Genomic DNA, 12,922 nt, shown 5'->3' on the forward strand with positions numbered 1-12,922 from the left:
GTATCTCCCTGCCTGCTTGTCGGCGACATCGTCTTACCAAACTGCTGTAGAGACAATGGACTGCTGGCAGTTCCTTCAGGTGAAGGCGTTGACGAGTACTCTGACAGGTTGTCTGCGAAGGCGGGCCCGACCCAGGGAGGCGCCTAGGTTCGTGGGGACCCGCGGCGTTAAAATTTCGCGGGACGCCAACGAAAATTTGCTCTGCATGGACTTGGTAGCTTTCACCAAACCCATATCGCACTATAAATGAACGAAACATTGAGGGGTAGCAAATCAACAGCAGAGCATAACAAGCAGTGGCTCTGTCCACTAATTCTAGCAGTTTCATGCTACCAGACAATTTCTACATCGGTTTTCGGGTTTCCACTCTTTTCTAAGGCTGCATGATATTACGGGCCATGTAACGAGCTACGCCCGACGGGGCCTCGGCTTGCGCTCTCGCCTTCCGTCCCCCACCGACAAGCGAGATGGCTTCATCGAAGAGAACATCAAAGTAAAACGAGTCAGTTATATACTACTGCATGAAGATAGATACGGAGTAAGAAAGAAAGAATAAGAGTTAATCATGGCTAAATTGGCCTATATACAAGACATGGTACTAGGATGTGTCCTGTTAGGAGATTTACCGTTATCTACGTTTTACAGGGTCTTGGGATGTAGCAGTGTGCATAAATTAAGGCCTTAGCCTAGCCCTGCTAAATAATTCTCGCGGAATCTCGCGTGTGCTCTTTCTCAAGAATCCGAGCATTATATGGGAGAAAATAGTATAAATACATTAAACAGTCGCTCAGACTTACCTAGAACCTCAGCCTAGTTATAAGCACTCTCAAATCAACCGTTCATAAATGCCCCCTTTCTGGCCTTCATTTCACACCTTTATTTTTGACCTTCCTTTGTGAAAATGCGTCTTGCTTTTCTTGTCGCCGCGTTGCCCCTTACTGGCGCAATTCCTCAAGGCCCGCCTGGCAAGCGTGCTGAGGCTCCTGATCCTATATCTCATGACCTGAAAAACGATGGGGCCGTCAACCATCCCGAAGACGAACCCCTGGCTGCTCCACACCAGCCGTCTACTCCTGTTCCTGCAACTATTGGCAGCTTTAGAGTAACCATCCTAGCAGATTCCAATCGTGATGGCAAGGTAGACGTAACAGGCAATACCGACCTTGCAGGCAAAGAAACGTGGACAGCAGAGTCTGGCGCCCTCTTCCTGGCGAATATTGTCGATACAGACCAGAGATGCTCATCCCAGATTACCGGCTCATGCGCAAGCAAGCTGGGCGACATCTTTCCCAAGACCTCGTTACCTAAATCGCCAAGGCTGGACCCAGAGCTCGCAGCGAAGAAACGTAATAGAAAAGAAAAGTCAGATTCGGAGTGGCTCAAAGTTCTGAGCGAAAGTGACAAAGCTACGTACAATGAGTATCTGAAGAAGCTTGGTGAATTTTGGGACGCGCCGAAAGAGGTCAACGATCTGCGGATATCCGAGTGCCACGATTCTTCTGATGACGTGCTACGTAACTCAATATACCTTGCGCCTCTTCGAACCGTGCCAAATCCCGGACTCAGCGACTCGGCCACGGGTTCTATTACCGTATTCGACGAGACCGCTGCCTCCAAAGTTCGTCTCTTCTATAAAGCGGGTGGCCAATGGACTTTTGTCACGTCAAATTACACCTTTCAGGCCCTAGATCTCAAGGCCGGTCTAGAGCTTGGCATTGACGCTCGTGACGTTCGCCGTCCGGGAGGATGGGACGGTAGAGCAACTGTGGAGTTTAGGGTTAAGGACGGGGAAAGGGAGGCCAAGGACTCGGTGGCGCTTCGTGTTGCCCCAGTCCTAACGCAGCATCATGGCCAGTCCGCCGAGCAATTACTGACAGCATCCGGTCATCCACGACTAGCAGGCTTTGTCAAGGACCTCGGAGAGATATCTAGCACAGCAGGATTAAAGAAGCCCCTCTACATCTTCGAGAATTCTGAGTGCATATTTAGCTCAGGTCTTGACATCTGGTCTCAAGATTTTTTCGAGCCCGGCTATATGAGCATCCCTGGACCTAGCGGCCTAGTAAGCATACGCATCATGATACGGTCTGCTCAGGCCGACCGCCCCGCCGGCCGCAAGGTTTTCCAAGAACTAAGGTCGAATACAGTAGGGGCTCTTCAGACCCCAGGCCGCGGTGGTACACTCGACAGCCTAGGCAATCTAGAGACTATCCCCCCCTATACATATAATGGCAAGTCATATGCTGCGGGACGAACTGTAATGGGTTCAGCGGGTAGGAAGAAACCATATATGATGGCCTTCTTAGAGGCTCAAGAGACGCAGGCCCCAATTGAGCTTGACACGTCGTGGCTTAAAGTTAAGCATACAGATGAATTTATACAATTTCTCCCTGTTCAAAGCAAGCGCGGCTGGGTCATGATGGTAAATAATCCGCGTGCAGGCCTTGAGATACTCCAGAAGGCTCAGCTAGCCGGCCACGGTAAACTTATTGCCGTCTCCCGTCCCCGGTCGGATCTTGATCCGCCAAAATGGCGCGTTACTAATACTATTAACGATGTGCTGAACACCCCCAACTTTGCCGGCTTCCAGGACGCTTGCGCCAGCAATATTGAGAAAAGCGTCAACGCTATTAAGCGGGAGACGGGCATTACCGACGCGGAAATTATTCGCATTCCTTCTCTTTACCAAGTATACGATCGCGAGGTTTGGCAATATGGGCAGGAAGCAGATAGTAACAAGCGCCGCCAGATTCGCGGCAGAGTCCCCGCTCAGGAGACCAGGGAGTCTGGAGAGCAACAGGGGCAACGGCTAGCAGATGTTCCCGGGGAAGATGTCGGCACCAAAATCCTCAACGCTCTAGAAGCCGGCACGCCCCCCCGGGTGTTAGAGCAGCAACCAGCAAACATACCAGCAAGGAGTTTGAAGGGCCGCCAAGAAGAGGCCAATGGGGAAGCCGCTGCTCTTTACCCTAGCACTATTAATAGCGTCGTTCTGGGCAATAGGCAGATTCTCGCCCCAAACCCATGGGGACCTGTAATCGACGGCCAGGATGTGCTATCCGCTGCGGTGAATGCGGCCTACGCCAAGGCCAACTATACGGTTCGCTATATAGATGACTGGTTCACGCACTATACTACATATGGCGATGTCCATTGTGCGTCAAATGTCATTCGCGAAATCCCGACTGCCAAGTGGTGGTAAGTGTGCAGCCGGCTGAATAACTCATCAATTCATGACGATCACAACGCAGAACTGCGGTTGACGGATTTGGACTGGCTTGTGGTTGTCCTTTTATGAAAGGTTTGGCAGTTATCGCGTAGAATAGAGTGCTTAAAATTCCCTTTTAAGAGTACTAAGTATTCTGGAAATAAAGGTATACGTGGTAGATGTATCGGCATTCCAGCTTTGCCACCTCAGGAATCTAATATCTGAATACTGCAAGGTTCCGCGAAATGTGCTATTGTGGACCATAAAATATGAAAGCCTCGCCGTAATCTATCCGCAACCTCCAGACATCCCCAAATCGTTCACGCAGTCCGCTACGAGATGCCGATCTATTAACGACGATTAGAAAATGATAAGCCTGTCGGCGTTGTTATGCCGCTTTATTATGTTGAGTTCAAAGGCTTTATTGATGAAGTTGGCATGACACAAAAGTGGTTATGTCGGATAAAACTGCCTTTGTTGATTGAAACAAGCAAGCGTTTTACCACCAGAGTAGCAAGTAAAAATAATAGTTATTATACTATTACCTAGAGGTAGTAGTATTTTAAAACTATTAAATATTTTAAGTTTTTATAGTTAAAAAGGGGAATAATAAGAAGAAAAATAATTTTATAAATAAGCTTAGTTAATAATAAGTTTTATAACGTGACAGGTTATAACGGGCTGAGCCCGATATAGCTTGGTTTACACTCTCTCGCCTTCGGGCCCCGGCCACGCATAAGCCCTATTATTCACACGTTTACCATCCCCAGAACATCCAAATAGAATAGTTGAGCCGGTATTGTTTCGCCATTCTCCTCGCCGGCAAGGAAACCGGGTTGACTAGCGGTAATGCTCTCTTGCTCCGATCCCGTCCACAGACCGGACATGGGCTCAGAAAGCGGCCTATGCAGCAACTTGTTGTTGGGCTTGTAAACTGCTTTCCTGAATAAACAATACATCTCCTCGGCATATATATATGTTGTTCGAAGAATATCGAGGAGAGTCATGCACAAGCGCAAGTTATACTCCCCTGATTGCCTTATAAGTTGGTTCGTAGACGCCAGGTCGGCGAGGTAGATTTGTATTGAAGGCATAATCGCAATAACACTGTAGTCTGGTCAATTACTCACTCCCTACTTTTTATATAATGGATGAAGGGAGTAGTTGAATTGTTACGTAAGCATGTGAATATTTCCAGTGAGGCCCTCCCCAATCATCGTGTTAATCAGGTGCGTAGTGCGAAGTGCTGCCGCACGCGATTTTTGGAAGCACAGCTTCCAGAGGTAGCTTTGGTGCTCCTCTGACTGGTAATCTTGCAGGCCCTGGACGTGCGGGTGGTACAAGGCAATCACGGTTGTTCTGTAATGGAAAATTAGTACCGAGATTGGGGCGGCTGTGGCGGAAAACGGCATACTCGCGATAAAGTCGAAGCTGGTACAGATGCACCTTTATAAGCTCGCTCCCAAGACTCTCATCGGATAATCCGCATAGATGCGCCCCAACATCGTCCTCGGTGTAGTTTATTGGTTGCTGTGTCGGCCCCGAGGACTCTGGCGCGTACAACTTGGATAAAATATCGCCTAGAGTAAGTGAGATTCTGACGAGGTATAACCATATACTACCTAGATTGTCAATTTCCCGAGGTAGATATTTATGATACCTTTCGTCGAAAATATCGATGCAGATGGATGCGACTTCGACTTGGGTTGGAACGGTTATAGATACTTCATCCAGCTGTATTCGCATCGGGCGATTATAGGCGAGGGAGAGCCACGCTTCGCGGCAGTAAATACTCCACCAAAGTTGTGCCCACTGGCGTGAATGGCAAGTTGGACAAGTCTGTAATTCGCAGGGTGAGAGGCGATAAAGGCCAGCACCATAAGCCAGATTAATAGCAATGCCTATCAAATACTACGGTCCTCTATCAGCATTAATGCCTCCAAGGTGGTAGCTCATCAGGTACGTGGACTGAATAATAGTCATCGTCTCCTTCTCGTATTCCAAGTCGTACAATACCTTTCCATGTTAGCTATTTCTAGTTACGCGTAGGTAATGACACGTCGGCGGTCGCACTATGGCCCGTTCGGACGCTTCTGCCTTGAGCTCTGCTTTCGTGAACCCGAGCTCCTCGGCCAGCCGCTTCTCGTCAACAAACTACAAGGGTGTTAGTCCATGGCTTATATTCCTGAAATGGCAAAAGGATTAGCTCACATTCCCTGTCGCGGCAAATATACTCCAAAGTAATAAGAAACTTGGCCGTCCAGTTATATATTGATATAAAAGGTCAGGGACGTTGATAATCGGCGCAAAGGGATATATATAGTGAAAATAAGTGCGAATCAACATGTCTTGCATCTCCCGTGATGGTAAGCTAAAGCAGCCTTTTTGCCGCAAATAGGTGAAGTCTTCGGGGTCAATTGCCGTGTTATTTGACACGAGTAGGAAAGTGTGCCCGAGAGATATAAAGTGATCATGAGGGCAATATTCTTAGATAAAGCAGGAGATTCTCCTTTATCACCTAAAAAAAACATATTATAAGTCATGGAATTTCAAGGTTTGAGTTAAAACAGACATGTCGTACTGATGTAATACTTATAAGTTCTAATGGTCATATCATTTCTCGAAGGCTCCGATGCAATACCAGTCTCCATACCAGTCACGCCGTTTGCCGTCTTATTGGTCTGAAGACTTGTATTATATAGCTGCTTGGAAACGCCGCGGTCCCCTTCATAACCGCAGTTGCTTTGTCCTTGTGATAGAAATGCCGTGGGGCCCTGTTGGCAGTCAGACGTGATGGACAGTTGATATGGATTTCTACATTAAATTAGCCGCACTTAATCTTGGAACCAAGATGCATAAACGACGGGCGAATAGGTACATTCGTCTTTTCCTCTGTGTAGTCTCGCATATAACACTATTTACAGCACAATTGCAGCATGGTATACCCGATAATGAGATATCACATCGCACCTTTCGGCAGCGGCAATATTTGCAAGCCACATGAGCCCGTGAATAGAACCGGCGAGGCATTGAAGGTGACGTGGATTGACCTCGGGCAGTTGTCATGAATGATTTGTTTACCTAGCGTGCAGTACGCAATGGAAGATGGAAAGACAGAGAATCGATATCGGACACTGTTGGATACTGATTGTTATATCCCATGTTTTCAAATAATCCAAAAACGAGGCAATCATTCCCAAATACCGTGCAGTCTGATTCAGCAGCTCGACGTGGTTGCATAGCCCAACGAGGCTGTGCTCGGACACCATCTACCGCTCGGAATTGCGCAGTGACCTCGTCTCAGTTGGGAATCCTCATGAAAGCCAATCGAATTACCATGTGTCGCGCTGAACAAATGTCCCAAGTTTGGTTACTATCCCGGAGATTTATCATGGTTTGTCCGAATTTATGCACCATCCCCCCCGACGTTGTACCCGGTTGACCAGACAGCAGGATCCACATGCATGAGGACACTATCACGCGGGTTAGGGTTTAGATGGAATAGAAAAGGATATTTGGGAGCAGTGGGCCAGGCAGCGCCCTCATGTCATTTATAGCCGATGCTCCATATCTCCATCTTACGTTCCATGTCGGAGGGCTACCCAGTGTCAGAAAGCCGTGGATGTGAGTTGGCACACCCAGGCGAGCCTTTCTTCTTCTTGTCAGAACCAGGGGCCCCTGTGCCGGACGCCAGGTTCAATGAGATGAAAACCAACATTGAAACTTTAGACTTGGGCACGTGGCCATGGGGGCCGGTCTGTGTCTCTCAGAATGTAACTCAAGTCGGAGGAATGCAGTGGTCGACGTCGAAACACAAAAAGACAGGACTCCTCTTGACTTGACTAGTTTGATGCGGGGTAGAAGGACAATCTGCTACCCCGCAATATCTAGTCAGGCTAATTTCTGGGGATTTGCCGCCAGCGACGCTACCAGAGGGGTTCTGGTGTTACCCCAAATGCTGTCAATCCACACAATCCGTCCAACGAAGCGTTTAATCTTGGTGGGCTATAAATTCCCAACAAAGCCTCGGTCATATTCGAGTGTCTCTATGAGCTATAGCTTTCTATATAAGTGCGGTTTACCTACCTTGTAGGCCTTTTCTTGTTCATCATCTTATCCCGCCTTTAATTTTATTTGGCTTCCCAGGACTTGCTTCGTTTATATATCTACGTGTATATATTGCAATAACTAAACATGAGAATCCCGTACATTTTGGGCATACTCTGTTGTTGTATAGGTATGCGATTATTTGCCCTTCGTACGCATGGCCGAACCAAGCTAATAAAACAAGGAGTAACCATCGCGCAAAGTCTTTCGGGAAGCGCTAGTCAGAGGTCCGGGATTGTATTGAAGGCCTTGAAAAACCTGCAGAATGATACCACGAAGGATATAGAGATTATCAGTATGGTCATCAGAGCCACTTCAGCTTGTACACGACCCGGCTAACAACAACACAGGGTCCGCTATGTCATCTCTAAAGACCCAATCCATAGAAACGCGAAATGCGTCATCCATAAAAGTCGTCAACGATGCCTTTAATCGGATTATAGCGTCTGTGAACCACACCACTCACGAACTTGCCTCTGGGTCTCAACTTCCGAAGAGACAAGTGTCTGGTTTTCCACCTCTCCAAGATGCGTCGGCTATTGCCAAGGTTCTGATCGATATTACGACAAATATCGCTTCACTGTTTGTCGAGGCTTTGGATGTTTTCAATCAATGTAAGAGCACCAAATACGGGATGGCTGTGGAATATGACTGACAAGTTGAAGCGAGCATTCTTATTGCAATTGGCACCGTGATAGGGAAGGCTTCGCTTGGTCTGCTCGATGTTGTTGGCGTCATCATTCGAGATGTTCCCGGTATTCAGCAGGCTATTCAACTCGTAGTAGGCATTCTCAAAAAGGTGCTTGCCTTCAACTAGTAACTGCATGACCATGTTGTTCATTGCCAGTCGCCTGCTCGGCCTCTTGGATCACAACACTGCAACACTGACGGACTGGAATCTGTGTGGCTCGCCTTGCGATGGACTGTCTGACCAGCGCTTACAGCGGGTGGTCTCTTGTTTTCTGATTTTCGTTTGTTTTATTCTTTTTTTTCCTTCAGATACTCGCAGTAGTCACGTGACCAGCTGTCAATACACTCGATTGAATCCTCACACTCAGCCTCTGCTTATCAAGTCATGTTGAAGGGACGCCTGCAAAACTTGGCAGCGAAGGAGAAGTAGTAGCGTCGGCATCGAGCCGAGAGTTGATAAGTGCAACTGCATTAGGGGATGCTCTGGTGTAGGGTGTGCTTCTATTGCATCACACGTGTGAGACAACTGGCCCTCCTTTACATTGTACATGGCCAGCAACGTTACATATCCCACCATTCTTCGATACCCAGACATTTGATGATAATAGAGTTTTGAGAAAGACCCGCTACACTGGAAGATGCAGGGCATTGACCCTGAACGAGAAGTAACTCCGGGACACAAACTCCACACACATCCATCGACGCCGCATTGTTCAGAGAGTTTGTGCACACATTGTCCACCCTGAAGAAATTCTCCTGGGTGGAAACTACCAAACCAAACCAGCGGTGATGGGGCCACTTTTATCTGCCATCAGGCAACTATTATTGCATCTTCCACGCCATGTTCCCATGGTTTGCTGTTGCCACAGCAATACTCTTAAAGGAGGATAAGGCAATGTACCTTGTCACTAATGCGTCGGTGGTTTCAGATGCCAGGCAGCGAGCGGCAGGACAGGTTTTGAAGAAGACATTTCCATCGCATCTGTTATCGCCCTGTAGCTGACAGTGTAAATACCTCTTCTGTAATGTTAAACGTGGGTCATGTCTCCTTAAGTGCTCAACCAACTGATGTAGAGCCATACACGCTAATTTGACAGGTTTACATACAATTCAACACATCACAAAACACCGCAGTTTGGATAAATGAGAAACGGTTGGCAGGACATGCCCCAGTCCGTGGGCTAACGAGAGACTCTTGATTTGAACGTTTGAACGTGGCACAGCAATCACGCGAGAACTACATGCTTTGAAATCAACTGTATTGTCATGACAACAGCTTCCTTCCGGGATGAGTGACATGTGGTGTTTGCACAGGTTTGCCCAATATACCCAGAACCGACGAATTGAACCCATTCCAGCCTGGCTTTATCCAAACAGAAGAGGCCCGACGGGCTTGCCCAACAAATCAAGCAGTAGCTTCACTATGTATCCGGGGACAACCTGAACAGTGGCAGGATCAATCAGCGATGTCAAGACAGTCTTGGTGGAGCATCCAGGCTGCGGGTTTTTGCCATTCATGACATTTTTGAGCCAAGACAAGGCCTTGGGTGCACCGACAACGGCACAGCTGCCATGCTCAGATGCAAGATCCCTCTGATACTCTATCGTCACGCCTTGGGCACAGTACTTCTTCACCAAAGCATCTGTATCCTCAACAGGGCTAACCTCGTCCAAGACAGATTTGTACCAGAAAAAGGGTATCTTGGGTGTCGCCCGCCCCAGGGCATTCTCGCCGAGGACCCGGACCGCGATCGGATTAGTCTGAACGAGATTTCGGTCATCCAGCATGCCAATGACGTCTTGAAACAAAAAGTCGGCTGCATCAGCCACCAAACACTGGTTCAGGACGCCGTGAAATTTATCCACAAACTGCGGCTTGAGATGCTGGTCCAAAACTTGCTGTATCTCCGGATATTGAGCGGCCAGGCCGAGGATCCCTGCAGGTATAAAGCCGGTAAAGGGGCCGCCGTTGATGGTTGTGAGCGCGGTGGTGATGTTAGGGATGGTGCCTCCCACCGCTGCCCCGGCTATGCGCAGTTCCGGAGCGTAGGTTGGCTGCAACTCGGCTGCCCAATTTGTGGCAAGAGAGCCACCGGAATACCCCCACATTCCAATCTTGAGGTTGGAGCTGTTTGCCATGATGCCGGTGAAGGACGCGGAATTCAGGGCTGCCCGAATACCATCCAGGGTTGCGTATCCCGCGAGCTTATTCGCGAGGTATGCTCCCTTGGATCCCTGAAAATCCGGTATGATGACCACCCAACCTTGTTGCAGGGCAGCCTCAACAAGTAGTAGCTCAGCTTGTGTGACGAGTGTGCCCAGCAGAGGTCCAGTAGCGGACTTGAGCTGGAGGGCATAGGATGGCGCGCAGTTAATTGACGCCGCATCTTCGGCGATCTGGTAGGAGAGTATCTTGCTGGTGTCCGCGTTGTGAGGCATCAGAACAGTAAGAACTGTGGCGGTAGCGGCCCCCAGGCTGTCAGTGGTGCGATATAGTATTTGGTGAGAGGCCTTGAGATTGAGAGCCGCGACACTGAAAGCAGCAATGGGAGAAGGAGGAGCCCGGTGCTGTAAAATTGTACCGGGCTTTATTGCGTCAAGACCATCTGGAACAGCATAAAACGGGTCTTGACTCGGTTGGAGCAGGTCCGACCTGACAGATGGATTTCGTGGAACTGTGCCGCCAACAGCCGTCACGATCAGATTGGCAACCATATAAAATAACAGCAAGTAGTTCATCTTGAATCGTGTCAACTGTGGCAAGAGAGCTTCTATTGCCCGAGACTGAGAGAGAAGATTCACTCCAAAGCTTGTGGAAAATGCCCAAGTATATTCGACGGTGCAACGCTGGGTGATGAAGAGTGTAGGGAACCGTATATTTGGATCAAGGCCTGGGAAGGACGATGATTTATTTGTGGCCGACTTGAACCCAACCACGAGCTTTGATTCCTTTCCTTCTCGCCGGCCAACTTGGGCGGTCGACGTCGATCATTACGGCGACACATCCTCCGGGGCACAACCCCCAGTGAGCTAGTACACCTTTCGGCGGCTGCCACGACGGTAAACAACAAAGGTCCAGACCAGCTTAGCCGTTCTATTCGCGCTCTGTCCACTGGGTACGGTAAATCTACCCCACCTCCGAAAATGCGGAGGTAGGATTCTTACCCCGCACGGCGGGCTCCCGGGGAAGCGGGGATCCCCAGATGAAATGCTCATCCGAGCGCCGGGGGCCGAATCCAATCTTTACAGTCTATTAGCAGCAGTTAGCACTGACCACACCTCTAGAGCCCGTGGGTCAGATCTAGCACAGGGTCCCTATAGATTTATGGCAAAATCGCCGAGATGAACACTATAAAGCCATTGGCATTGACCCTGTCCTAGCGGGTGTCGGGGGTTTCGGACGCGCTATCGGGTGGGGAGGTGACGGTGGTTGGAGCGCCCGTTTTCGGCTCGCACGGGCATGTCAAGGTTGAACAGCTACTAGCCTAGGACTAACTTTGATTTCCCTATCGATCCGGCCACCATTCTGGTCGCGCAGATGCCTGGCATTGGTATGGAGGCTGCAACGGGCTGGGCCGTGGAGATGCACTCGGCTGAGGTCGATGCAAGAACACCACCAAATGAAAGTCTCACAATCTGCCCCTGAGTGTTGACTATGTAGACAGTAGCCAGATCCTGGAGAGCATCTGCATAGATTAGGTTACCAACCAGGCCTCGCAAATGCTTGTCATGTTCATAGTCGGCCCTTGGATGACCTTGGCTCGATGCTTAGCATTGGCATAGAGGCCATGTTTACAGCACTAACCTACATTTTAGTGCCAATTGTATTCTGTGAACTGTCGAGAGCGCGCGCGAGAGAGAGAAACGGCTCTGAAACGCAACACTCCCCGATCTTCTCCCTAGCTTTTAACTCGGTGGCATTGATGCGGCCTACGTCGATAGAGTTGACGACAGGGGACTGACATCTACGAGGGCACGCGCACGATATCGTAACGCAAAGATTGCAAATCTACATCTTTTGTCATCACCATCTAACCACAAGTCATGTCAAGATAGCTGTCGTCTAGCAGGTATATCCTCATTCAGCTTAGTTGCCGCGTCCTCGCCTTCCTTGTCCTTCTCAAACTTGGCGGGATCCTCCAACTCCTCCAATGTCTCTGGCGATACCTCCTCTATCTGTGCTCGCACTTCGGCACAGTACCCTTCCACACTGCTTCGAAATTTCTCATACGCCCAGGGGTCCGGGTTCTCCTGTGTCTTGTTCTGGACTTTGTCCTTCGGCGGTTGCTCTCCCGCTACGTTTAGACGCCAACCGTCTAGGGCATTAAAAGCCCGACAGTTGTTGCCGCAGTGGGTGCCATATGCTGACAACTTGTAGGCATCATACTATAGTTGCGGTTAGCAGCGTGTATGTATTGCGCAACACGACACGACTTACTTTGCAACTTCCCGCCTTCACTTTTGGGACCCCCTTCACCGGCCCTCTCGCGTCCTTCTCTACCTTGTCCACTTGAGCTTGCAGCGCGGTACAGCGTTCCTTGGCGTTTTTCAGAGAGCCCTCATCCCCCGAGGGCTCCGGATTCGTCTCCATCGTAGAACAAGCATCCAAGAGATCGCTGAGCCCCTTTCTCCATCGCAACTCCCCATATTGGTCGCTGCGAAAAAAAGCTTTGCACATCCTATCCGATTCCGCACTGGCAGACGGAGAACCACCTCTTAGTTGCGGGTATTCCCAACTCGCCTCAACATACTCACACGTACAAAGAAGCTTATCAATCCCTTCATCCTTAGCTGCATCCTCAATAACTTTTTTTTCCTTAAACCTTTAAATATATATAATTTATACTTTATTACTAGTAATATTAATCCCTTATAAAACTAACACTTATAATTATATATATATATTATTAAATAATA

The 12,922-nt window shown here is 48.9% G+C and overlaps 5 protein-coding genes across 5 annotated transcripts; 2 read left to right on the forward strand and 3 right to left on the reverse strand.

The window, feature by feature from the left end:
• Window positions 1-901: 901 nt before the first annotated feature.
• MAA_10181 (protein-arginine deiminase type-4) lies at window positions 902-3,202 on the forward strand (the record flags this gene model as incomplete). Its single annotated transcript, XM_007828179.1, has 1 exon — window positions 902-3,202. The coding sequence occupies one exon, from the start codon at window positions 902-904 to the stop codon at window positions 3,200-3,202; it is 2,301 nt and encodes a 766-aa protein (XP_007826370.1).
• Window positions 3,203-3,957: 755 nt separating this feature from the next.
• On the reverse strand, window positions 3,958-4,302 carry MAA_10182 (uncharacterized protein; the record flags this gene model as incomplete). The annotated part of the gene is made up of 1 exon (XM_007828180.2): window positions 3,958-4,302. The coding sequence occupies one exon, from the start codon at window positions 4,300-4,302 to the stop codon at window positions 3,958-3,960; it is 345 nt and encodes a 114-aa protein (XP_007826371.2).
• A 3,371-nt stretch (window positions 4,303-7,673) lies between these two features.
• Window positions 7,674-8,132, forward strand: MAA_11770 (Heat shock protein 70; the record flags this gene model as incomplete). Its single annotated transcript, XM_011412808.1, has 2 exons — window positions 7,674-7,929; window positions 7,981-8,132. 2 exons carry the CDS (start codon window positions 7,674-7,676, stop codon window positions 8,130-8,132), a joined length of 408 nt encoding a protein of 135 aa, XP_011411110.1.
• Window positions 8,133-9,370: 1,238 nt separating this feature from the next.
• On the reverse strand, window positions 9,371-10,744 carry MAA_10183 (lipase 2; the record flags this gene model as incomplete). Its single annotated transcript, XM_007828181.1, has 1 exon — window positions 9,371-10,744. One exon carries the CDS (start codon window positions 10,742-10,744, stop codon window positions 9,371-9,373), a length of 1,374 nt encoding a protein of 457 aa, XP_007826372.1.
• Window positions 10,745-12,052: 1,308 nt separating this feature from the next.
• On the reverse strand, window positions 12,053-12,596 carry MAA_10184 (Heat-labile enterotoxin IIA, A chain; the record flags this gene model as incomplete). Its single annotated transcript, XM_007828182.1, has 2 exons — window positions 12,053-12,391; window positions 12,444-12,596. 2 exons carry the CDS (start codon window positions 12,594-12,596, stop codon window positions 12,053-12,055), a joined length of 492 nt encoding a protein of 163 aa, XP_007826373.1.
• Between the last annotated feature and the right edge of the window lie 326 nt (window positions 12,597-12,922).

Source organism: Metarhizium robertsii (genome assembly GCF_000187425.2).
Source record: "Metarhizium robertsii ARSEF 23 chromosome Unknown MAA_Scf_21, whole genome shotgun sequence".
In the NCBI taxonomy this organism is placed as follows: Eukaryota; Fungi; Ascomycota; class Sordariomycetes; order Hypocreales; family Clavicipitaceae; genus Metarhizium; species Metarhizium robertsii.